The sequence below is a fragment of the Schistocerca gregaria genome, chromosome 3 (assembly GCF_023897955.1).
Source record: "Schistocerca gregaria isolate iqSchGreg1 chromosome 3, iqSchGreg1.2, whole genome shotgun sequence".
Classification (NCBI taxonomy): Eukaryota; Metazoa; Arthropoda; class Insecta; order Orthoptera; family Acrididae; genus Schistocerca; species Schistocerca gregaria.
The window spans coordinates 249,650,979-249,675,904 of record NC_064922.1 but is presented as its reverse complement, the minus strand read 5'-3'; the positions used below and the strand labels follow the sequence as shown (position 1 = coordinate 249,675,904).

At 38.4% G+C, this 24,926-nt stretch overlaps 1 protein-coding gene across 1 annotated transcript in view; it reads right to left on the bottom strand.

The window, feature by feature from the left end:
* LOC126353806 (uncharacterized) overlaps positions 1-24,926 on the bottom strand; it is a 155,212-nt gene that overhangs the window by 15,016 nt on the left and 115,270 nt on the right. Inside the window, exons 8-9 of the mRNA XM_050002903.1 lie at positions 6,364-6,650; positions 2,115-2,297 (exon numbers count right to left, since the gene is read on the bottom strand). Of these exons, the coding sequence (XP_049858860.1) occupies positions 2,115-2,297; positions 6,364-6,650 (470 nt within the window). The remainder of the gene's footprint in view (positions 1-2,114; positions 2,298-6,363; positions 6,651-24,926) is intronic.

Sequence of the window (24,926 nt, the reverse complement as noted above, 5' to 3'; positions counted from 1 at the left end):
TTAAGACATCTCAGCTGCAAAATGTTTAACATGTGAAATACTATTGTAAATTATTTCTGAATACTCCTTGTACACAGGTTGTAGGAATTCTGTGAGAAGGTGCTTTTGTCAATATATTTCCATTTTCTTGCAAATATTCAAAATGTTCACTCCTACATGGCTCCACAATTTTTAAGATTCTCACATTATTTCTCACTACTGAGCTAGAAACTTTGGTTGTAAGGCTGTGTACCTAAGTTTGAGTAGTTTCTGAGGTGGTAACAGGGAAACTTTTTATTTATATGCCTCTCATAATTTTAATGTCCCGTAAGACACAACCCATGTCCAAGGTCCACATGCAATAACCACTCACAGACAACAGGTGGCAACACTAGCACTGGTGGGTATATGAAGTGTCTAGCCTGTGAGGAAGAGGGGCAGGGTTGCAGAAACAGTGCAGTCGTTGTCATTAGAGCAGAGCATGACCATTGGCTTCCAGGCCAAGGGTGGAAGCATTTTCAAAAAGACTATTTGCATGCTGCTTTGTTTAAAGTATACCATTCATGGCAAAATGTTGCTATTCGAAGTCTGCACAATGTAGTGCACCATGAATCATAGATAACAGGGGTGATGGCTGCAGAGATGTGTACAGATGAATAGACATGTAACTGTTAAGCAACAGACCTCCCAGAAGAAACAAGGGACTACCAACAGTGTCTCCTCAATGACCATTCAACGAATATTGCTGCATATGGGCCTCTGCAGCAGGTGCCTGGTTCGCGCACCCATGCTGAATGCGGTTCATCAACAATGAAAGCTGGCATTTGTATGCCAGTGCTGCAACTGAATGTCCACTGAGTGGTGACAGGTGACACTTTCAGATGACAGACGATGTATGGCATGAAATGTCTGAAAGCAATCCTCTTGCAATGATTGCCAGGAGTGTTCAGACCAGAGGACAGAGCATTATGGTGTGGGGAATTTGTTTTTGTGGCACTGAAAGACACAATAGATCAACAAGGTATGCATCTATTCTTGGGGACCATGTCCACCCTTTTATGCAGTTTGTTTTCCTTCGGCACAATGGCACTTACCTGTGCAGGACAACACAGCTCGCATAGCTCGAAGAGCACCAGGAGAGTTTACACCATACCCCCCTCCCTCCCCAGATTCAAACCCAATCGGCAACCACTATGATCGAGCTGTTCATGCCATAGATCCTAAGCTGAGAAACCTAGCACAGTTTGCCACGGCACTGGAGTCAGCATGGGTCCACATCTACCAGTACCTCACTCACTATCTTCCTGCACTTCTCACAGAGGTAACCACTGCAAAAGGCGGATAGACAATCTTTTGACAAGAGGTCACATATAAGTAACTGGACCACATATAATTTACAAGTACTTCATTTATGCATGTTTATAGTTACAGTGATAGCAGCATCATTGTAAATGTTCTATGGGCCACAGCAAAAACAATATCCAATAGTTCAGTGTGTGAGATTCAATCACAAATTACATGGCTGCCACTAACTGAAGAAAATCAAGAAAAATAATAAGTACAGTAAAAGAATTGTCAACATGGAGACTTGTCTGAATGCCAGCAAGCTTTAGTGGACATGATTGTTTTGGTGGTGTGTATTTACCTTCAAATTTGAATAATGGCTCTGTCTTTAACTGTTACATTGGACCTTGAACAAATACAATAAGTGTTATAACTACAGTTACTTATGGCTCTGCCTTTAATTGCTTCACTGGCTCTCAAACACATACAATAAGTGTTATCATTTCAGCTGATTATTTCATAACTGAAATTATTCATAGCAGAACAGTTCGACATTATATATTTGTTTGCAAAGTAATTGTGCAGCACACGACACTGTCATAAGCAGGTAAAATGTCAAGACAACATTTTTAATCTCCTGCTTGCTAGAGATACATCACCCACAGTTCATTGTACTATATTCATTACATACAGAGTCTTCCTTACTATGAAAAGTTTCTTCAGTTTTTCCACGGATCACTAACACACAGCAAAACACTAAAACTAATAAGCAGACATCATAACTTCTCCAGCATTCACAAATAAACCTGACATACAGTGCATTTCCACAGATTAAAAGCATAAATAATTACCTCTCTTAACCACAGCTCGTCAGCTAGTAGCTCATTGAGGATTTCCATACTGTCTTTGCTTGGGTTGGAAGAGCGCTTGTCTGCAACTCTCTTTGCACACTCTACATACATATGGTATTTTTGGTGAGCTACCTTATTATACAGCTCAACACGTGACACACACACTTTGCAAAGGAGGAAATCCTGTAAAGGCCAAAATTATGTAAGTAAATTCTAACACATTTTAGATTACATTTAATTGATAAATGTAAACCACATTCACTGTTGCACAGTTGTCTGAGGGGAGTTAACAGATTTTTCTATACATTAATTATTGAAGTGGCTCCCTAGCCTGATGTTTGGTATTTTCAAAATTCCATATTCCATAAAAATATAACAGGTTGCTAAAGACATGGAGACTTTTAAAGCAAATAATGTCTTTTACAAAAGGTCAAGAGCACATATTATGAATCTGCAGCATTAAATACAGACTCCCATACTAATTTTACAATAACAGAAATTCCAGATAAAAACAAAGGGGAAACAAAAATGCTGATGAAATTCAGCCATTCATTGGTAACTGACTGATTCATGGTACACAGAAACACAAAACAGCATAGAGATGGCACTAGATTTCAAGCTACAACTTTTTTTTAGATTACACACACACACACACACACACACACACACACACACACACACACACACACACACACACACAGTGACAGTGACAGTGACAGTGACACAATAGAGCATCCACCTATGGAGGGACTGGTTGTCGGAGTGATTGTTCGAGCTGACTGGATTGAGTGAAGGTGTGTAGCAACTGAGAGAGAATAAGATTTACTGGGTAAGGAGCTCATAGGGAGGTTAATACACATTCACAAGACTGAGAGGGAGGGGAGGTTTGGGGAGAAAGGTTTGGTCAAGAGAGATATGGTGTGGAAAGTGACAGGAGAGAAAGAGAGGATACAGCTATTGCATGGGTTGGGAATTTTCATAGATTTACAATAGGCAAAGAGATGTGAGGGCGCATAGCAAGGAATCAAACTGCCAAGGTTATTAAATAGTTCTTTAAGGGGACCACACCCTGCCTATCTAACCCATGTTAATTTAGGCAAGTATTTGACGCATTTCTGAAAAATCTATTTGATGCAGGACCTTAATATTTTTACTGTATGTTACATGATGCTAATAGAGTCAACTGTACAAAAATCTACTTTATCCATTTCAGTTTTTAGGAAATACATTTTTAAATTTATTAACAAAAAATATTAAGTTTTTTGGAAACATTTTTTTTTTTGGGGGGGGGGTTAACTTCCTACTGAGGGAATATTAATGAATGTAGAACCAGAGGTGGCTTCTTATTTTATGCAGAGTCTGTGAAAATTTCATTCATTTATCTACGATAGTTTCTGATGTAATGGGGCATATGTACTGAAAATTTTAGTTAAAGAAAAAAAAACTCTTGAGATTTGTTACTTACAGATAATAAAACTGTTCTGCTGCATATGATGGCCCTTCTTTGGCCTCTAGCAGGTCTTCCAGCTTCTTTTTCACCTTCCTGGATGTTTGTCTTGCTTTCTTGGCCATATTAGATGCAGACCTTTCTGCATCGGCTATCCTCATTTTATCGCAATATTGCAGCCCAGTGATGATATTTTAACCAGGATTAATTCCCAGCTTTTTCAGCACCCAACACTTTCCAATATTAGCACAACTGAATGTAATAACAGCATCATGAATCCTAGTTTCATTGTATGCACCCCCACAAATACAGTTTTAGGAAGGCGGTTCCAAATTATGCTGTTGAAACATTCATTTGCATTCTGTGTCTGCCCATGCAGACATTTCCTTAGGTCAGGATGAGCCAAGTCTCTGAAAATAGGTTTAATTGCTGTAATAACAGCAGCAGGAAGAGAATGCTGGTGAGGATAAGATTCTCCAGTTGCCTGAGCCCTATTGTATTTGCACCACGAATTTTCTCCTGATGGACACAATCCATGACATGGCTTATCATCAGTGGAAGACTTATGGAAGAATATGGCCCAAATGTTTTTGAACATGGCCTACACATTCTATTTTGCTAATAATGGCATCTCCATATGGCTTAAGAGTCCACCACATTGTCGTATGCCTTACTGTCACCATCGCCCAAATATTTGGTGTATCATATGCCTCTTGTTTCTACGGAGCAATGAAATATTTGTTGTACTCCATGAACTTCCACACCATCACTTGTTCCTCTAAAATTAGCCACACAGTTGTGTTCTTTATGTTCATTGACTTTACAACATTTGCCATATTTAGATATTATAGAAGAGGCACAAATGTTAGCACTGAATAGGGATCATGGAGGAATTTTATAAGGGGGCTATGCTCCAGACTGAACGCTGAAAGGCATAATCAGTCTTAAATGATGATGATGATGATGATGATGATAATGATATCTCCTAATCCAACACTTTACGAGTGTCTACACTAGTGGCAGTCACTACTCCATTCATTCAGAGAAGTATGTCCTCTTTTCTGCCAACTTCCATAAAGTGCAACTGCAATATCTGAAAATCTATAATTTTCTTCTATTGCTTCCCTAGCAGCAAGTTTCATGCTTTCCTCATTGACCTCATGTACAGCTTTCTCTAATATTGCAGTCAGTTTTTGAAATTTATTTGGTGGTTGATGTAAGTTCATCACTGAACAAAATGTTTTCCCTGCAGCCATGACCTTGCCAATGGATCGTAAGGCATAAACTGATCTAGTATTGATTTCATAAGGGTCACTTGCATCAGGTTTTGAAGAACTCATAAATGAAATCACAGTTGAGCATTTGCAGCTAATTAAATCCAATCCAATGCAATTGCTAGGCCTTTTCTCCAACTGGCACTCACAAATTTTCACACACTGTGACTCACCACTGTCTACATTGTACTACAAATTTAGAAATTACATCTGATAATATTCTCAAATTTATAATAATGTTACTGCACCCCTTGTCACTTACAGTAAATTTGTTGTAACTCTCTTGAAATGGTGAGAGCTTCTTTGATGATGCACTTGTTGAAGAATTACAATAGAAACATTGTTGCCAGGCGAATAATCTCTTGTACAGAAAGCTTTCTAAACTCGTTTCCTCTAAATGGTCATTTCTTGAAATTGCCTTTACGTTTTGTCATCTTCAATAAACATGCCAAAACACACGTAAATAAGCACTGCAAACGTAAGTATAACAACTACTCGCAATCACACTTGAACAAAACTAACCACATGTTTGAAAGCGTGTTGCTTACAAACAGCAGAAACAAAAGGGTACCAACTGTTGCATTCCAAGGATCGCCAACACACTTGGGAGTAAAAACAAAAAAATCCCTAATGTGCAATGTAGGGGGTATAAAGATCTAAAATATATGCAGAAAAGTGGGTGACAGAAAAGTGGGCATGGCACATAAACACACGTGATAGGAAAATGCTCTTTAAATGCTTGAAAATTTTTTTCAGCAAAATCCTTTTCATAGTACTTAAATAAAACCTTGATCTATTTAAACTATTGAAATATGATGAAAACTGAAAATTGATTTTTTTCGACCTGAACCAAGGTGTGGTCCCCTTAAGTCACTGGTGTTGTGTTGTACAGCATTTTAAGCAACTGAACTGTCAATTTTGCCATTAGCCACAGTTTTGCAGTGCCTATTAAAGTGAGTAGGTAGCTGATTAGTTCTCTTCATACAGAATGATGCACAGTAATTGCAGCACAGTTTGCATACAATGTGGTTACTATACATGAAGCCCTGCCTTTACTTAGACAGGAAATGCTGATTGTGTCGGGAACTGGTGTATGGTATACTTTAGGTCTGTGCCTGGGTCGGCCACAGTGAAATGAATTACTAGGAGCAGAGAAAGCATTGGGGTGGATTAAGATATTGTGTATGTTTGGTGGATAATGTAGTACTTTGGTTGATGATGAGAGGGATTTTGGGTACAACACCTCTCATCTCAGGGCACTATAACACGTAGCTGCAGCTTCAGCAATGGAACTGGATCATAATAGGAGTGCTGATGAGTGACTGGTTCACAGTGGTGACAGGTTTGTTGGTGTTAGAACAGATAATACAGGAAATCTGTTTCTGGACTAAATGCGCAGGATGCTGCATATTTTTAAAGGCACTGATAATGACATAAGCATATTTGGCTAATCCTGCACTCCACTGCATACGAAGCACCAATGGGCACCAAGGCTGTAACATAGAAGTTTTACACCGTATCTCCTTACCTTCTGTGATGCCAACTTGGGGTCTGGAGGACAGCCCTCAAGAGTTGTTCTGTCATATGGCTGGCCATACATTTGAACACGGGCTGTGGCACTACTGTGTTCACAGGCAATGCAGGGCATTGCACCTTCCCCATCACCATCTGTTGGCTCATCAATTACATTGAAACACGGCCAAGTTCCAACACTAGTTCTTAGAGTGTTTGGCCACTTGGCAATCCTTAAGAGATGTTCCATTCTCTCTTCTGTTACTTCATCAACTGTCTTTAAGTTTGTTAAAAAGTAATCATCTACAGAGAGACAGAAGAAAATGACTTTTTTCCTCAAGTTTCTTGTATACAATTCAACAATGCACTGTTGCTCAACAAAATTGGAAGCAATTATTAATTAACCAGTAAGTATAAAAAGCTACATCAACTAGAGAACTGATAATATGAAAACATGTAAATACATTTCTTGCCAACATTACACTCGCTAGCTAGAATAATATTGCTACATCCTTGGAGATTGACAGAGACACAGAATAGGAGCCCTTTGAAACTGCAAACTATGAGTATCGTAGCCAATGGGGCTGACAGTGGTGTGTGAAGTGGGCCACACCTCTTGCAACATTCAGTAGCAGTATTGATAGAGTCATTTAGATGAGAACTGTTCATAAGAAATATTTTATCTTTTCTCCATGGATTCACCTTTAAAATTTCTATCTACCAGTCATTGGTGATTCTACACAAAGTATCTCCGAATTCTTTTAATCTTTCCTTTCAGGCCAAATTTTGTAACAGAGAGAAATTGTGTGACATTTAGAAGTAGTTTCATCAGTTCCTGCTTGTGAAACTTCCTGGCACATTAAAACTGTGTGCCTGACCATGACTCGAACTCAGGAACTTTGCCTTTTGCAGACAAGTACTCTACCATCTGAACTACCCAAGCACAATTCATGACCCGTCCTCACAGCTTCAATTCTGCCAGTACCTCGTCTCCTCCCTTCCAAACTTCACAGAAGCTCTTCTGCAAACCACACAGAACTAGCACTCCTGGAAGAAAGGAAAAGCTTCTGTGAAGTTTGGAAAGTAGGAGATGAGGTACTGGCAGAACTGAAGCTGTGAGGATGGGTCGTGAGTCGTGCTTGGGTAGCTCAGATGGTAGAGCACTTGCCTGCAAAAGGCAAAGGTCCTGAGTTAGAGTCTCAGTCCAGCAGACAGTTTTAATGTGCCAGGAAGTTTCATATCAGTGCACACTCCGCTGCAGAGTGAAAATCTCATTCTAGTTCCTGCTGTTGTTAAATATATAATTCACAATCCTCACTGCCTCTGAACCGCAATAAAACAGGAAATGTATGTAAGTGTTCTAATCCATCTTCTGTTTGCTATGAATGTGTTACGTAAATTTTTTTGCTATACAACCACAACATTGTGTAACTGATATACAGTGAGAATACTACATTTTCCATAACAGAATGCAGCACAAATACTGGTCATCTTGCACTGCAAGTAACTTTCATATCATTAAACACTGGACTCTCCAGGTTGGAATATCAACAATATAAAGAAAAGGTAGATTGCTACTTACCATAAAGATGACATGCTTAGTTGCAGACAGGCGCACTTAAAAGAATTCTGTTCCGAGCAGCCAGAGATGACGGTTGTGTGTGTAAGGTGTGCTTGCTTGTGTGAATGAACGTGTGTGTTTCTCTTTCTTTTACTGATGATGGCTGTGGCTAGAAGCTTGTTTGTAAGTGTCTTTTAATTGTGCCTGTCTGCAACTTAATGTGTATCTTTATGGTAAGTAGCAACTTATCTTTTCCTTATATTGTTTTATATCTTTAAAGTATTTTATACAATACATCTATAGACATTGTGGTTAATTAAGTTAACTATAAGCAGTGCAAGTCACAGCTTAACTCTTGGCCGCCACAGATCCTGCTGATGCTTGCCACTATGAAGAGTTGCGTATAACTCTCTTTCCTCATGACAATCATGATGATAGTGTAACCATTGAAACACATAGTGGATGAAGTATTTTCTGTCTTTTTTGTGCCTGTTTCCACCAGAAAGTGCACAGCTGACCATACAAATCTCTAGTCTGCATCAAGGGCTAAGGTAACTGCAGCTAAGAGCATCAGAGAACTGATAAAGTCTCTGGTTTAGGCCCTTCATCACACTCTAAATTAGAGAATCCTGTATGTTTTACAAACGGACTGCAGATCAACAGAAAATTATGAGGCATCATGAGTGAAGTTATAGCTGGATCACAATAACAAAGTGGTTGACCGATAGTTGCTTATAGATTCCAACAACAACCAATTACATAATGAGTTAGGTCACACATTCTTTTCTATTCATCATTCATATCACTTTCCTACCTAAGGTATCAGTTATGAGAGACAGCTGTGGAGAATAGTTGTTAGTAATGTAACAGCTTGGCGTCATTTTCATTGCATGCTTTGTTTTTCTAAGGAGCATTTTCATTTTATACAACAGAATGTTTGAGAGTGCACAGAAAATTGTTATGATCCTGCAAAATGAACTCGGTACTGCACTTTAGCTAGGAATAATTAGCTATGGACACAGGGTGGATGCTCACAGCTGTTGCTGTTGCAGCCATACAAAATGATGACCTACCTCCATAACTGGAAGATGAGGCCAGTTATCTGAGCTGACTGACAAGACCTTCAGTAACCACAAAATGTGTGCAAATGGAAGATATGGACTTACCAACAAGTGTAACTTTATCCACATCCAGAGAAGGCACCTGCAGCAGGTTGTGACATGCAGTGCTTATAATTAACTTAATTATCCACAGTATCTATAAATGTGGCACAGAAAATAGTTTAAAGGTATAAAAGTTACTCACAGTGCAAGAAGAATGGTATTAGAGCTATATTCTTATGTGGAAGATGGTATATGCTCTCTGTACATCAGCCACACAATGTTGTGGCAGTGTAGCAAAAAAGGTGCAATTTTCACCAAAGAATTTACATAACACTGCCAAAATCACAGGCCAGTTGTGTGAACTTCAATCACAGGCAAATATAAATAACTATGGCTTATATTAAATTCATCAAGAACTATTATTGTTCAGTTCTGTGGACCAATAGACAATTCAAATCCGTTGGTACAGAAGATTATTTGTGCTCAACAAATGCCACTGGCCTTAAAGTGATGATTACAAGAAAGCCTACTTCAAATATTCAGTAAGAGTTGCAGCACTCAAATAGTGGCTCATTATTTAAGTGTAGCTAACATTGAGTAAAAGCATATTTTAATAAACAGTTAACTGTAAATTTTATGTGATAAACTGGAACACAGTTACACATTACCAATTTGAAAATGACTATTGTTAGGAAGATTGAAATGCAGCTGATGAACTTGACAGGGAAGAAGTACCTACAGACAATATAAAGACTGTAGAATTGAGTGAGGAATCAGGACTTTCAAACATTAGTGTAATGTTGGGGAACCAGTAATGTTGATTATTACTCCAACTACTAGTAATAGTAGTGGTGTGCATTGAGGGGAAGCAACTGAAGCACTGCTTCAGTAACAACAGTTGTAACACTATAATATAATTATAATCACAAGGTTATTCAACAACATCTAGATAAAATTGTTACTTTTTATTAACACACAGAACTATTAAGTTCATTTATACACCATTGTGAGCCAAAGCAATATCCATGTATCTTAGCTGAGCAACTAGAAAGTTGCACTTGCACCTCTTTGTCACAGGCAATGTGTGTGCTTTTCTGCCACAGCCAATGTGTGTGCTTTTCTGCCACAGCCTATGCTTGCTTTGGATGGGCATATAACACAGAGACAAAGTGTATCAACAATAGTACCATATTGCTTTGCTCAGTTTATGGATTTGGCAAGTGTGTACAAAACTATGTGAAGCTGTCTGAAAGTATCTTGTAATATAATATACAATTCTAAGGAAAAAAGGAAATAATTAAAAATGTATGGCCAACACCAGTACTATCGGACTTGGTTCAACAGTGTGAAATGTATACCAGATGTGACTGGTTAGCTGGTAGCAGTAACCGAAGTGTGTTGTTTTGCTGGTATTGTCTGTTGTTTGGAAAGGAAAGAAATATTAGTTGCACCAAAACTGAGTACATACATTTGGGAAATCTAGAGAAGTCAATAACTAAGCACAAATGCTCTTCTGACTGTCTATGATCATCTGTTACTAGAGCCACTTTCGAGGAAGATAAAATACAAACAGCAGTTGATGAACACCTTAAAAAAGAAAATCTCTACACAGTCAAGTGGAACAGGACATCCTAAAATTCTGTTGGAGCAAATCATGTGAAACTGCCGAAGTGAAGTACACAGCAGACTATTATCCTCTTTTAGTGGAACACATAGTAAACCTCCACTGTGTTTAAAGGAATTTCTAATTGAATTCTAAAATGATGTAATACAAGCTGAATTCAACTATTTTATCAGCTATGAAGTGGGAAATTGTGGATGTTGTTTTGTAGCCATCATGGCTGGTAAAACTTCAGATGTGAAAAATAATGCACAGCTTTCTATTGCACAGTGTTATGTATATGAAAGAGTGATAAAATAATAATTCTTGGGGTTCTGTCATACAAATAGTGACAAACATGCCTAGTTACTGCAGAACTTATCTATCATTTCTTATCAAAATCAGATGTACTGAAAAACTGACTGCACAAACATTTGACAGTGCAGTAACTATGGTGGGAATCTGATTCGGGTAGAAGCATTAATCAGTCACACACCCTGAGGTCACAAGGCCCACTTTTTCACCACTGTGCCCATGTAATGAACCTCCTTTTGTCTCAAAATACCAGACTAATACCAGAGGGTAAAATGCCTTTTAGTTCACTTAATGGACTTACAGCTTTTTCTCCCCCTCCCCCATAAGCTCTTAAATGAATTACATTTTTGCAATGTTGTCTTCCATTTGCCTGTCCAACATGATGGAATTCCTCATAAAGACTGGTAAACACTGTGTCCAGAAACAGAACTAAAGTTTGTGATGTGTTTAGTGTCATGCTAAAACATAGAGAAGAAATTACAATATTTCAGAACCCCCATTAATGGCTTGTTGGCAATTTTATAAGACTTGAAACTTGTTTCTCTCTTGGAGACATTCAAGAAAAATATCTACCTTCACCGAGGTCCTTTAGACCCAAGCAAGAGATATTTTGCATTGTGAACAGAGAATCCAAGACACTTGCCACTCCACTGCCATGCTACATGACTATTGTGAATAAGTTTTCCAAGAAATCTTGTCTCAGGTACGAAAACCTTCAAAGAGGAAAAATATCAACTATAATTGCCTCTATAATGAAATGTTTGATAACTCTGATACCGATCTGGATTTAAAATTTCAAGATTATTCCAAACAGAAAATTTTAAATTTATCATTACATGAAAACTGCGAGCAATATTCTAACCAGTTTCCCAAAAGCTGCTTCCAAACTCTATAAAATGCACATGGAAAGTTCTTCAACATTATTTAATGGAAAAATAGTTTATAAATACAGCAATGAGTGAACTCGCAGAACTACTGAGCACCAATTCAATGCTAAACAAATATTTCCAGCAGTGTAATATGTTAGTGCCATTACTGTATACAAATTTTTGTGATTATGTCTTCGGTAGAAAAGAAATTTTCAGCATCGAAGATAATCAAAAGCTATTCTCAAAATTCTACTGGAGAAGAGAGACCCCTCTCACCTTGGAATTATTTTCATTGAAGCTTGCCTGCTAAAGCCAAAGAATGGAATTTCAGTTGTTTTTTCTTGCAGAGATGATCTGTCGAAGTGTCAGGGGTAGGTTTAAAGCCAGAAACAAGTTTTGTATTAAAGATTGCTCACAGTAATATAAACTGATAACAGGTCTAATTATTGCAGTATCTATTCTTTCAATTTAAATTATCAACAGTTCTGATTTCAGTCTTCAATATTTATTATTTTAATTTAAAAGATTACCAGTTTTGAGTGTTGTCAAGGGAAGACTAGCTCTTGATTTACTACTGTTTACTTACTTAGTGCTTGATTTGTGATGGTACGTACTGGTATGCTGTACTGTACCTCTGATGGGAGAAAAATATCATCACTACAGATTTTGAGATTTGATATGACAGCCGGCCGGAGTGGCCGAGCGGTTCTAGGCGCTAGAGTCTGGATCCACGCGAGCGCTATGGTCGCAGGTTCGAATCCTGCCTCGGGCATGGATGTGTATGTTGTCCTCAGGTTAGTTAGGTTTAAGCAGTTCTAAGTTCTAGGGGACTGATGACCTCATAAGTTAAGTCCCATAGTGCTCAGAGCCATTTGAACCTTCTTCCCCCCCCCCCCCCCCCCCCCCCTCCCCCCATGTGATGTGACCGACCTTCTGCTGTGATTCAAGCAATGTAACACAAATGTTGTATAGACACCTCTAAAATGTTTTGAGAGGTCTAGATTTCAGAAACTTTCCCCAGAAGGTCAAAGTATCAGAATTTTTTTTTTTTTTTTTTTACAGATCAAGAGCTGCTAAACTTATAATACAAATATTAAAAATTAATTAATTACTAATAATTAATAGTATAATTATAATATTCAGTGCTAATACAATGATAATTAACAGTATAATTATAACATTCAGTGCTTTGACTATCTGCATGGTCACTGCACACCACTGAATAATAGATTGGTCAATGACAATATGTTACTTAGAATTCTGAAGTCAATTGAAGCTAACAGTCAGGAACAGAAATTTGCAGCTGAAACTAATTCCCTGAATGGTGAAAATCATTTTGAGGATCAAAAGAATCATATTAAAAAATTGCAGGAAGTGTTAGCCAACACAAAAATGGGAATCAGAGACCCACTTACTTCTAAGCAAAATAAAATGATGTCAGAAGTTCCAGCAAACTATGAGAAAATTAAAAAAAAGCAAATAAAAATAAAAGTTTTGCTATTCATCTGCAAAAATATGTTGACGAAGGGGTTGGTCAAGTATAGAAAAAGAACATCAACATTATGACTAATTTGTAATATAAATAAAGACATACTGATAAATTAGTCATTGGACTACAAGAACAACATAGAGAGCTTGAAAATAAATACAGTAAAATCCCATTTTTACATTCCTGCATTTTACCTTTTCTTGATTTTCACATTCATTCTTGTCGGACCCAACAGAAGTTCTGTTCTCTGCACAGAATGCTTTCCCATCATTAATGACTCCATGTCAGAACATATCCTACATTTTAAGTTTTCTTTCACACTATCACAACTGTTAACACTAATTTTCATAAAGATTTCTGCAAAAACTGCATCATATTCTTGCTCAAAGTCAGCCTTGGAACAAAGCAAAAAATGCAGAATGTGCAAAGTTATTGATCATGTAATGTAGCATTAGCACAGTAAGTAAGATTTTCATTATCAGCGAGCTGGGGCAATGGCCACCTGCATAACAGGTTCATGGTTTTGGAAGGGTGGGAAAGTATGCTGAGTCACTGCCTTAATAATAATCACTATCTGATGACAGTGATTCTAGTACGAACCTTCCTTCTGCTCATTCCGCTGTGAGACAACAGCTTTAATTTAATTTCACAGTCATTTATACAAATAAATACATTTTTGAAGACAGTGGCCTTTATAATAGGCTTTCACAAATCACTGTTACCTCCACGTGAGTTACGCTAATTCATACTAGGCATGCAATCTTAGGTTGGTACGAACTGATGTCAGGAGTAAACATTCCTACTCGAGATGTTCTTTAACATGATGACAATTTCTACCCTCTTTCTCACCTAGGACATCACTGAATCAAGTGACCTCCTTGCCACAAAAAAGCTTTACATTTTGTGCCTATTGTTCTCTGTTTACAAAGACTGTCAACTTTAGTGTTTTAATGAATAGTGTGTTACAAGTTTTATTTGCCATACTTCTATAATGATTATCAATAATAAATCTCACATAAAACATGAATATCTTTCTAATGTGGTTCCATGAAAGACTTTTGTGTCTTTGTTTTATTTAAACCACTGGACATGATCGGAAAGAAGAGTGAAACCTGCATGCATGTTTGCGTGTGTCATTACTCAGCCACTGCCTTTGTGATTAACACAAGAACAGTGGCTAAGTGCTAACAAAAACAACAGTGCATTTTTTCCTTTGTTCCAATCACGTCCAGTGGTGAAAATAAAACACAGAAGCAGAAATCTTTTGTGAAACCACATTAAAAAGATATTCATGTTTCAAAGTGAGACTTATTATTGACAATAATTATAAAATTACAGTAAATAAAACTTGCAACACATTACTGGTTAAAACACTACAATTTGACAGTCTTCTTAAACAGAGAACAATAGGCATAAAATCTACAGCTTGTTGCCAACAAGGAGGCCACTCGGCTCTGGGATGTCCCGTATGAGAAAGAGGGTAGAAACAGTCCTCATGTTACAAAGCATCTTGAGGATGAATGTTTACATCTAACATCAGTTCATACCAAACTAAGTCTGCACACCCAGTACAGATTAACGTATTTCATGCGTAAGTAACGACGATTCATTACAGACATGGTTGTCTTCAAGATTAGTGTTTATTTGTATAAATGACTATGAAATTAAATTAAAGCTGTTGTATCACAAGGCAATAAACAGAATGAAGGTTTCTGCCAGAGTCATTACAGTCAAATTGTTTAAGTTGTCATAACTGAAAACAGAAGCCAGTTGACAGGAAATGTCCAAATCATACCAATGTGTCACAAAAAGAACTAGACAAGAAATCTTCTTGTCACTAAAAATAAAAATGATTACCACACATTTAATTATGAATTCTGAAACAAAATATGCAAATACATTAAGTTTCACTAATAGTAGCCAGTAAAATTTATATTCTATCTTTTCCATATAGTGACTGCTTTTCTAAATGCAAAAACGAAGCTGTAATTCTAACAGTCGTCCCAAAAAGATAGTACCATATTGGTAATAGTAAGCAAACAAACAGTAGTGTAAAAATTGCGTTCTGTAGTAGCTTGAACCATTGCCTACAAGTGAAAAAATTAGAAAAGAAATGTATCAGATCATGAACTTCATTAGCAAAGGACCTAGGAATTTTCGCTTCCACCCTGAACATGATTGTGAGAAATCAGCCCAACATCAAAGCCACTGTGAGACAGTCTGGTTCCATGACAAAAAAATGTGCATGCATTCAGCCATCAGCATATGATCATTTGGATAAACTCATTGTTGAGGGATTTGTTAGTGTAAGAGCATTGAGAGTTCCACTTGATACCAACATATTGTGAGAAGAGGTACTTCAGTTTACTGCAAAAATGGGTATTGCCAACTTCACAGCATCGAAAGGCTAGCTAGATCAATTTAAAAGCCCATTTTAAAATTGTTTACAACAAACTGTGTGGTGAAAGTGTAAGTGTTAATACTGGAACTGTGAACCAATGGAAAAAAAGAACTGCAAAATAGCTTTAATGTTGATGAAACTGGTCCCTTTTACAACACATTATCAAGTAAGATCTAGAGTTTCAATGGTGAGAAATGCCACGGTGGGAAACCGAGTAAGCAGACGACAACCATTTTACTTATGGTCAACGCTGTCTGGTCTGAAAAATTAGTTCCTCTGATAACAGTTAAATTTCAGAAGGAAAGGTGTTACAAAAATGTGAGAACTATGGCCACTAATTATGATCCCAACAGCAATGCATGGACGGCCAATTCTATCTTCACATCAACTAAATGCTAAAATAGAACCAAAAACAGGAATATAATGCTGCTACTTGACAGATGTCTCAGCACATCCTAACAACTGTAGCTCATGAATAATAAGTTAAGTGTCCCTGCCTCTTAATTGTATGACTGAGTTCCAACTGTTAGATCTGGAAATCATTCATTCATTTAAATAGAAATATAGAAAAATTCTTGTCCAGAAGGCTGTATTTAACACAATAATGGTATGCACCCAAAATCTATGACCATATCACTTTTGGATGATATGTATTATGTAGCCACAGTACAGACAAATTTGACTCCTTTGAACTATTTCTGATTGTTTCATGAAAGCAGGATTTAAGTTCACAGAAAACATTCAGGAACCACCACAGTCCAAGATTTTTCTGTGACAGGCAAATCATCTACGTTTGAGTCATTGCTTCAGAGGTGATACAGTTGATAGCATCAATACCAAACATTTTGAAGAAGGGAAGAGAGATGTGACTGGTAAAGATGATGATGATGATGATGATGATGATGATGATGATGATGATGACCAAGAACCAGTTGTGTCAAGCATTAGAGAAGCTACGGAAGTATTAGCATTTTGAGGCACTACATTGGCAGAGCATCAGGTGATGATAATAGATCTGATGCTTTTTATACTGGGGAGAAACAAACAGAGCTAACTGCTGTTAGATAGAAACAAAAATAATTAATTATTTCAGATTTTTTAAATAGCCAAATTTAAATGGTTTTAATCTCATATTTTTAACAATACAATGAGAATGACAGTAAGAGTGATTTATTCATTTCTGATTGTTGTGTTTCCTATACTTTCCTGTATTTTACACTTTCCAGTGTTTTACACTTTCTTGGGTCAGGGTGCTGAAAAGTGTAAAAGGGGGTTTTCACTGTTATGTTGAAATCAGTTCACTTGCAGTCAAAAAACAACAGTTACAGGAACAAGTTACCACAATTTTATTTTTCACATTTTTAACCTCTATTGTGGATAATGGAATGAACACATGCCAGTTTCATGAATTTAAGACAAGCCATGATTTCATCAAGGCGAATTCATTAGAAAATTTAAAAAAGCCTTATCATGAAGTGATTGGATTGATACAGATAATTTGCTGAAATATTTGTATTTTAACAAATTTGTCTTGATGACTCAGTAAAAAAAAATATATGAACTTGCAGCCACATTAATTCAAACAAATTCCACTAGTTGTACAGGAAAAGCTGGCTTTTATATACTACAGAGAAAGTTTATTTAGTGGTTGAGAGAACTGAAGAACGGAAGCAAGGTAATTTTTCAGAATGAAGACTCTAAAGGCAGAACCATCACAATGAGAATACTGTACCAATACAAAATTAGAAACCAACAACAGAGAAGTAACTGAAATGATATAAACAGGCAAAATGATAATCACTGGGCACAAAGCAAGGATTCTGTTAACCATCATAAAGATTGGATGTGTTGTGTCCTGGTACTAGTGCGCCTGAGTTGTGAGTGTCCAAGTGTAGTGTCATCACACATGTGTGATAAATCAACTGCCAACTGGTTCAGTGCACACCAGCCACTAGAGGCCACCAGTAGAAAGTGTGACACGGCACAGTCTCTGTGTGCTGTCTGCTGTTGATTTGCACCTATATACACTTGCAGCAGTGCTGACTTGTGCTCACTATGTTCTTTTGGTTTGTACTGATAAATCAGTTGTTCTGTGTATTGCTTATGTTGCACTTTCTGTATGATTCTTTTGTCTTGTTACGTGTAGAATCACAAGATGTTTATTTCTGATGTTGTTCAGAGTTTATGAAACAAGCCATATTTGTGTTACTTAAATTGGTTTCATATATTACTTGGTTATGACACAACTGGCAATGAGGATGGGATGGTTTCTGCTTGTGCAGTCTTTAAGTGTGGTTTCATCAAGTTTAGTCATTATGGTCGCTGTGCTACCAGCCCTGACTGAACAGCTTACTTTGGCAGTAACCATTTTGTTGGCTTCCATTAACAGACAGAGTAATGTTCTGCCAGTCTATCCACCCACTTTTCCTCTGTATGATTATTCAACCAAGGATTGGGATGCTGGCGAAAAAAACTCGGGCATCATTTTTTGGCTTTTGGTTTGACAGACTTAATTTGCGCAAATCCTTATTATTAAGATGTATCAATTACTGTGTCAGAGTTGCCCCTTTACAAGAACCAGCAGCTCTTACTTTTGATCACATGTGCAGTTTATTGTCCAACTACCATTGCATGTAATAGCAACACAAGTTCAGTTCTACCAATGCCATAAGAAACCAAACCAGTCGTATAGGGCCTGGGCAGCTGGACTTCACGACCTTAGCCATAAGAGTCAATTCGTTACTGGTGCCCATAACAACTCTATGGTGTGCAACGCAATTATCTGTTTAACTCTAGACAAGGAAGGGTAAGGATTTACTCTGTGAAAACCGCACACTAGCAGAAGTTATGCAAAAAGCATAATCTTTTGAAGTTTCTCAGGCAGCAATTGACCAAACTGATGCATCAGGCAATATGGCATAGTAACACACGGTGTGCCCTCTAGGATGACAGAAAGCTTGCATAAGTAGGTGGCAGTAGCGGAGGTAAACATGCAGGCCCAGCATCTGTCTGTTATGCCAGTGGTTTGTTCCATTACATTTTTGGTGGCTGGTGATGCTGGTGATGTGAACTTGTTCAGGATGGATGCATTGCAGTCATTTGGATTTTCTATAAGCGATGTAGTTCTCCTTGTGTCCAATTAGGTGACATATTCTCAATTGGAAACACTGTGTGAGGAGTTTTTGGACTTATTTTACGAAGGTATAGGGTGTGCTCGTATTTCTTTGAAATTCACAGCTCAGCCTGATTTTGTTGTGAGCATTTTATTCCTGTTTCCCTGAAAGATCTAGTGAAAGCAGAACTGGACACACTTCAGTCTCTGGGGGTGGTTGCAACCTGTTACGGCTAGCTGTAGTTCAGAAGCCATCACAAAAACTTCAGTACTACAGTTAATGCACAGCCGATTGTGGGTACACATCCTTTCCCATGCCAGGAGGAACTGTTGGCCAAAATGTCAGATGGCCAGTACTTTTCAAAAATTGATTTGTCTGCAGGCCCCTGATAACAGAGAGTCTCAGTGAGTTCTGGTTTTGAATATGACTTTTGGTCTCTATCAATATTTGTGCCTTCCTTTTTGGTATGCTTAGTGTCTCTGCTATTTTCCAATGATTTTTAGAGCAATTGGCTGTGCCTGTCACAGGTTGCATTAATTACCGGGATGATACTGTTGCCTCACCATCATGGCTGATCACTTGAAACATTTGCACACTTTGTTTTTTGTCATACAGTTCGTAGCCTTACAGTGTAAACTCATGAAATCTCAGTTTTTTAAACCTTCTATTGTTTATTTGGGTTCAATGTCTCACAGGGTGAGGTTCGCCCTGTGCCAGATCACATCTGTGCTGTTACGTACATGTCTCACCCCTTGTCCATGAAGGAGCTTCTGGCCTTCCTAGGAAGTGGTGTACTCTCATAAATTAATGCCGAGAATGGCCGCCACATTGGCCCACTTGTTACATGCCTTGTTACACAGAAATGTACTTACCGTCTGGTAAGTCTCCCCCAACCCGTCATTCTGGATGACTTTTCTGAACTGTAACCCTTTCCCTAAAGCTCTCCAGTCCTTTTCCTTTATCCATCTTCCTTCCCCTTCAACTCTTCTGCTGCCGCTTGGTGAGTAGATTTTTTATCTATTCATTTACATTATATAAATAAAACAGAAAGAAACTTCCACATGGGAAAAATATATTAAAAACAAAGATTCCAAGACTTACCAAGCGGGAAAGCGCCGGCAGACAGGCACATGAACAAAACACACAAACACACACACAGAATTACAAGCTTTCGCAACTGGCAGTTGCTTCGTCAGGAAAGAGGGAAGGAGAGGGAAAAATGAAAGGATGTGGGTTTTAAGGGAGAGGGTAAGGAGTCATTCCAATCCCGGGAGCGGAAAGACTTCCCTTAGGGGAAAAAAAGGACAGGTGTACACTCGCACACACACACACATATCCATCCGCACATACACAGACACAAGCAGACATATTTAAAGGCAAAGAGTTAAGGGCAGAGATGTCATTCGAGGCGGAAGTACAGAGGCAAAGAAGTTGTTGAAAGACAGGTGAGGTATGAGCGGCGGCAACTTGAAATTAGCGGAGGTTGAGGCCTGGCGGATATCGAGAAGAGAGGATATACTGAAGGGCGAGTTCCCATCTCCGGAGTTCGGATAGGTTGGTGTTGGTGGGAAGTATCCAGATAACTCGGACGGTGTAACACTGTGCCAAGATGTGCTGGCCGTGCATCAAGGCATGTTTAGCCACAGGGTGATCCTCATTACCAACAAACACTGTCTGTCTGTGTCCATTCATGCGAATGGACAGTTTGTTGCTGGTCATTCCCACATAGAAAGCATCACAGTGCAGGCAGGTCAGTTGGTAAATCACGTGGGTGCTTTCACATGTGGCTCTCCCTTTGATCGTGTACACCTTCCGGGTTACAGGACTGGAGTAGGTGGTGGTGGGAGGGTGCATAGGACAGGTTTTACACCGGGGGCGGTTGCAAGGGTAGGAGCCAGAGGGTAGGGGAGGTGGTTTGGGGATTTCATAGGGATAATATGAAATCCCCAAACCACCTCCCCTACCCTCTGGCTCCTACCCTTGCAACCGCCCCCGGTGTAAAACCTGTCCTATGCACCCTCCCACCACCACCTACTCCAGTCCTGTAACCCGGAAGGTGTACACGATCAAAGGGAGAGCCACATGTGAAAGCACCCACGTGATTTACCAACTGACCTGCCTGCACTGTGATGCTTTCTATGTGGGAATGACCAGCAACAAACTGTCCATTCGCATGAATGGACACAGACAGACAGTGTTTGTTGGTAATGAGGATCACCCTGTGGCTAAACATGCCTTGATGCACGGCCAGCACATCTTGGCACAGTGTTACACCGTCCGAGTTATCTGGATACTTCCCACCAACACCAACCTATCCGAACTCCGGAGATGGGAACTCGCCCTTCAGTATATCCTCTCTTCTCGATATCCGCCAGGCCTCAACCTCCGCTAATTTCAAGTTGCCGCCGCTCATACCTCACCTGTCTTTCAACAACTTCTTTGCCTCTGTACTTCCGCCTCGAATGACATCTCTGCCCTTAACTCTTTGCCTTTAAATATGTCTGCTTGTGTCTGTGTATGTGCGGATGGATATGTGTGTGTGTGTGCGAGTGTACACCTGTCCTTTTTTTCCCCTAAGGGAAGTCTTTCCGCTCCCGGGATTGGAATGACTCCTTACCCTCTCCCTTAAAACCCACATCCTTTCATTTTTCCCTCTCCTTCCCTCTTTCCTGACGAAGCAACTGCCAGTTGCGAAAGCTTGTAATTCTGTGTGTGTGTTTGTGTGTTTTGTTCATGTGCCTGTCTGCCGGCATTTACATTATATTATCAATAATTCATTATTTCCATTGTTATTATATCTTGTTGTGTTCATGTTGGTACACACTCAAGTGAGTGTCAATATTGGAGATTTAGCCTCTGCCATTAAGGTAGTGCAGCATTCCAAGCATGTCACAAATGTTCAAGGGTTGCTCCCAGAATGCGCCAGTAGAAGCATGCCATTGATGTTAGCATGTGACAGTGTACTATTAGCGAAAGCTGCACAAGGCCATGCATGTGAAACCACGTTTTCAATACATCACATCCTGCAGTAACAGAGAGCACCAGTAACAATCCCTTCCATTTCCACATGAAGAGCCCCATCCACCAAAACACAATGTTAAGCTGCCCTGCTGTACTATATATCCCCTTTCAGTGCATGGTAGTTCCAAACTGTCTCCAATGTAGACTTGATTTCTTACTCATTTGTACTAGATGGAGTTTGGCTTCCAGATTTTTCCAAGTTGTTCATATATAAAATAGTAATATCACAGTGAATCCTACTAGGAAGTAATGGAATTGTGACTGACATGCCATATTTATTATCCATTATGAAACTTCAAGAGTGGCGTTTGCGCAATATAAATCAACATCGTTACAGTTGAACTTCTCCCATTCAAGAAGCAATAATATCCATAACTGAATCGTATCCCAAATGAGGTTGAATCAGTGGCTTGAAAGAAACAAAAATTTAAATTGTAAGCAAGGACAGTTAAAAGAAAACAAAAATGTTTTATGACTATAAAAGAATTATATATTAGGAAAGGAAGCAGTTCCTCACAGATATAAAGTAATGTTGACCACTACATAGAGGTCTTCAAATGAAAACTCCACAGGAGACACTGTTCAAGCAGAATGGTCGAAATCATGAAAAGGATTTCCCATAAAATTCTGAGACTCTCTCACCAAGAGTGACTGAAAGCATATGGTTAATCATTCCACATACACACTTGGTATGGGCATGACCATATACTAGAGAAATTGTGTGTCATGTGACATACAAGTGGCCATCCTAACTGGTCATGATCTATGAATGGAATAAAAGTAAGATGAATTATATTGGTATCATATGTATTCACTGCACGTATCACATAAACTCTTTGCCTTTAAATATGTCTGCTTGTGTGTGTGTGTGTGTGTGTGTGTGTGTGTGTGTGTGTGTGTGTGCGTGCGAGTATATACCTATCCTTTTTTCCCCCTAAGGTAAGTCTTTCCGCTCCCGGGATTGGAATGACTCCTTACCCTCTCCCTTAAAACCCACATCCTTTTCCTTCCCTCTTTCCTGACGAAGCAGCCGCCGGTTGCGAAAGCTCGAAATTCTGTGTGTGTGTTTTATTCATTGTGCCTATCTACCGGCGCTTTCCCGCTTGGTAAGCCTTGGAATCTTTGTTTTTAATATAACATTGAAAACACGTAGATATATGACTGTTTCCTGATGATGCTGTGGAGAATGGGAAGGTGGTGTTGTTGAGTGACTGTAGGATGATACAAGATGACTTAGGCAAAATTTCTAGTTGGTGTGTTGAATGGCAGCTTGCTCTAAATGTAGAAAAATGCAAGTTATTGCAGATGAGTAAGAAAGACAATCTCATTTCATTCAAATACAGCATTAGTAGTATGCTGCGTTACACAGTCATGTCAATTAAACATCTAAACATAACTTTGCAAAACAGTATGAAAAACAGATGGGGGATGGTTAACTATATTTTATTTGGAATATTTTACGAAAGCATGGTTCATCTCTAAAGGAGTCCACATACAGAACACTAACACAAACTATTCTTCAGTAATGTTCCCTTACTGGGTAGGATTAAAAGAAGACATCAAAGCAATTTAAGGGCTGGCTGCTACATTTGTTACTGGTAGGTCCGATCAACACCCAAGTATTATAGAGATGTTTCATGAACTCAAATGGGATTCCCTGAAGGAAACATGATGTTCTTTTTGTGAAAGACGGTTAAGAAAATTTAGAGAACTGGCATATAATCTGATTGCAGAATGATTCTACTGCTACCAACATACATTGCATGCTAAGGACCACGAAGATAAGGTGATGAAAATTAGGGCTTGTACAGAGGCATTTGTACAGCTGTTTCTCCCTTACTCTATTTGTGACTGGAAAAGGAAAGGAAATGACTAGTAGTGGTACAAGCTATCCTCCACCAAGCACCATATGGCAACTTGCAAAATATGTATCTATGTAGATATAGATGTACTACATAAATGCAGAATCATGACTGCAAAAAGCGGAAGTTTTTAACATTAATTATTAGATTTTGTTTGCTTAAAGTCTTCTGTTCTATTTGCAGACAGAAGACTTCCTTATTTTTAATGATCACAGGGTAAGAAATCATCTACGGTTATGACAAAAGTCATACTGACTTGTAGCTGAAGCCAAATATGGAAATTATATGAAACCATATTCAAACTGGCTCAATCAGAAACTCAACTTGTCTCTTGATTTTGGGTATGTAATCTTTCTCTTAACTGGACTGTTTGTAACCAGTATTGTGAATAGAAATGGAAAATAAGTCAAGAAACTATAATGGTACATAGCAAGTTGACCAAATATAAGAAGATTTCCTGTGAAAATTATTTATTAATATTTTGAATATTCTCAAAAGTGATTATTCATTATAAGCAGACATGTGCAACTGGACTTACATTGTTTAAATGCAAGTCAAACATCTGTAACATTCATAGTGTTTAAGTTTCAATGATCTAACGAAATACTTAGTAATACTCTTTTTTTTCCAATACTGTGAAAATGAAAACATGGTCCGATTGGAATGTAATCTGCTTATTAACTGTGCAATTAGCCAATTTTGACAGTCAGTCATTTTTATGCACCTGTGATACATTCGTACAATGGTGACACTGGTTTATACGTTAACTGTCAACAAGATTTCGCATCTAAATATATTTCGTATCCCAAGTTACATATTTTAAGCTTCACCACTTCATTTCCTATTTTTCTACATTACCGAGACATGTGGACAAGTATACATTGTATTTCTGTGTGTATGTGGCACAAAAACAATACAATTTAAAGTATTCTGTTTGCCCGGTTAATAAGTCACTAACAAAGAGTCAGTTTATAGACTGGCAAATATGCTTCAGGAACAAGTCTGTCATGTTTTTAGAGGTCTTAACATGACAATGAATGTTACAATTAAATAAGCAAGGAGACACATGGTGTATGAGCTGTGAATCCACTAGCACTGTAAGATTTAAAAAGTATGAGATCTGAATGAGGCATTTTGCTCAAAACTATAGCTCCAACTTCGAGACTGCATTGAGCTGTCCATGAAGAAGGCTGGCATATTTTTAGTTTTCTAGCATGACAACAAATGTTTCAACTCTACGTGTAC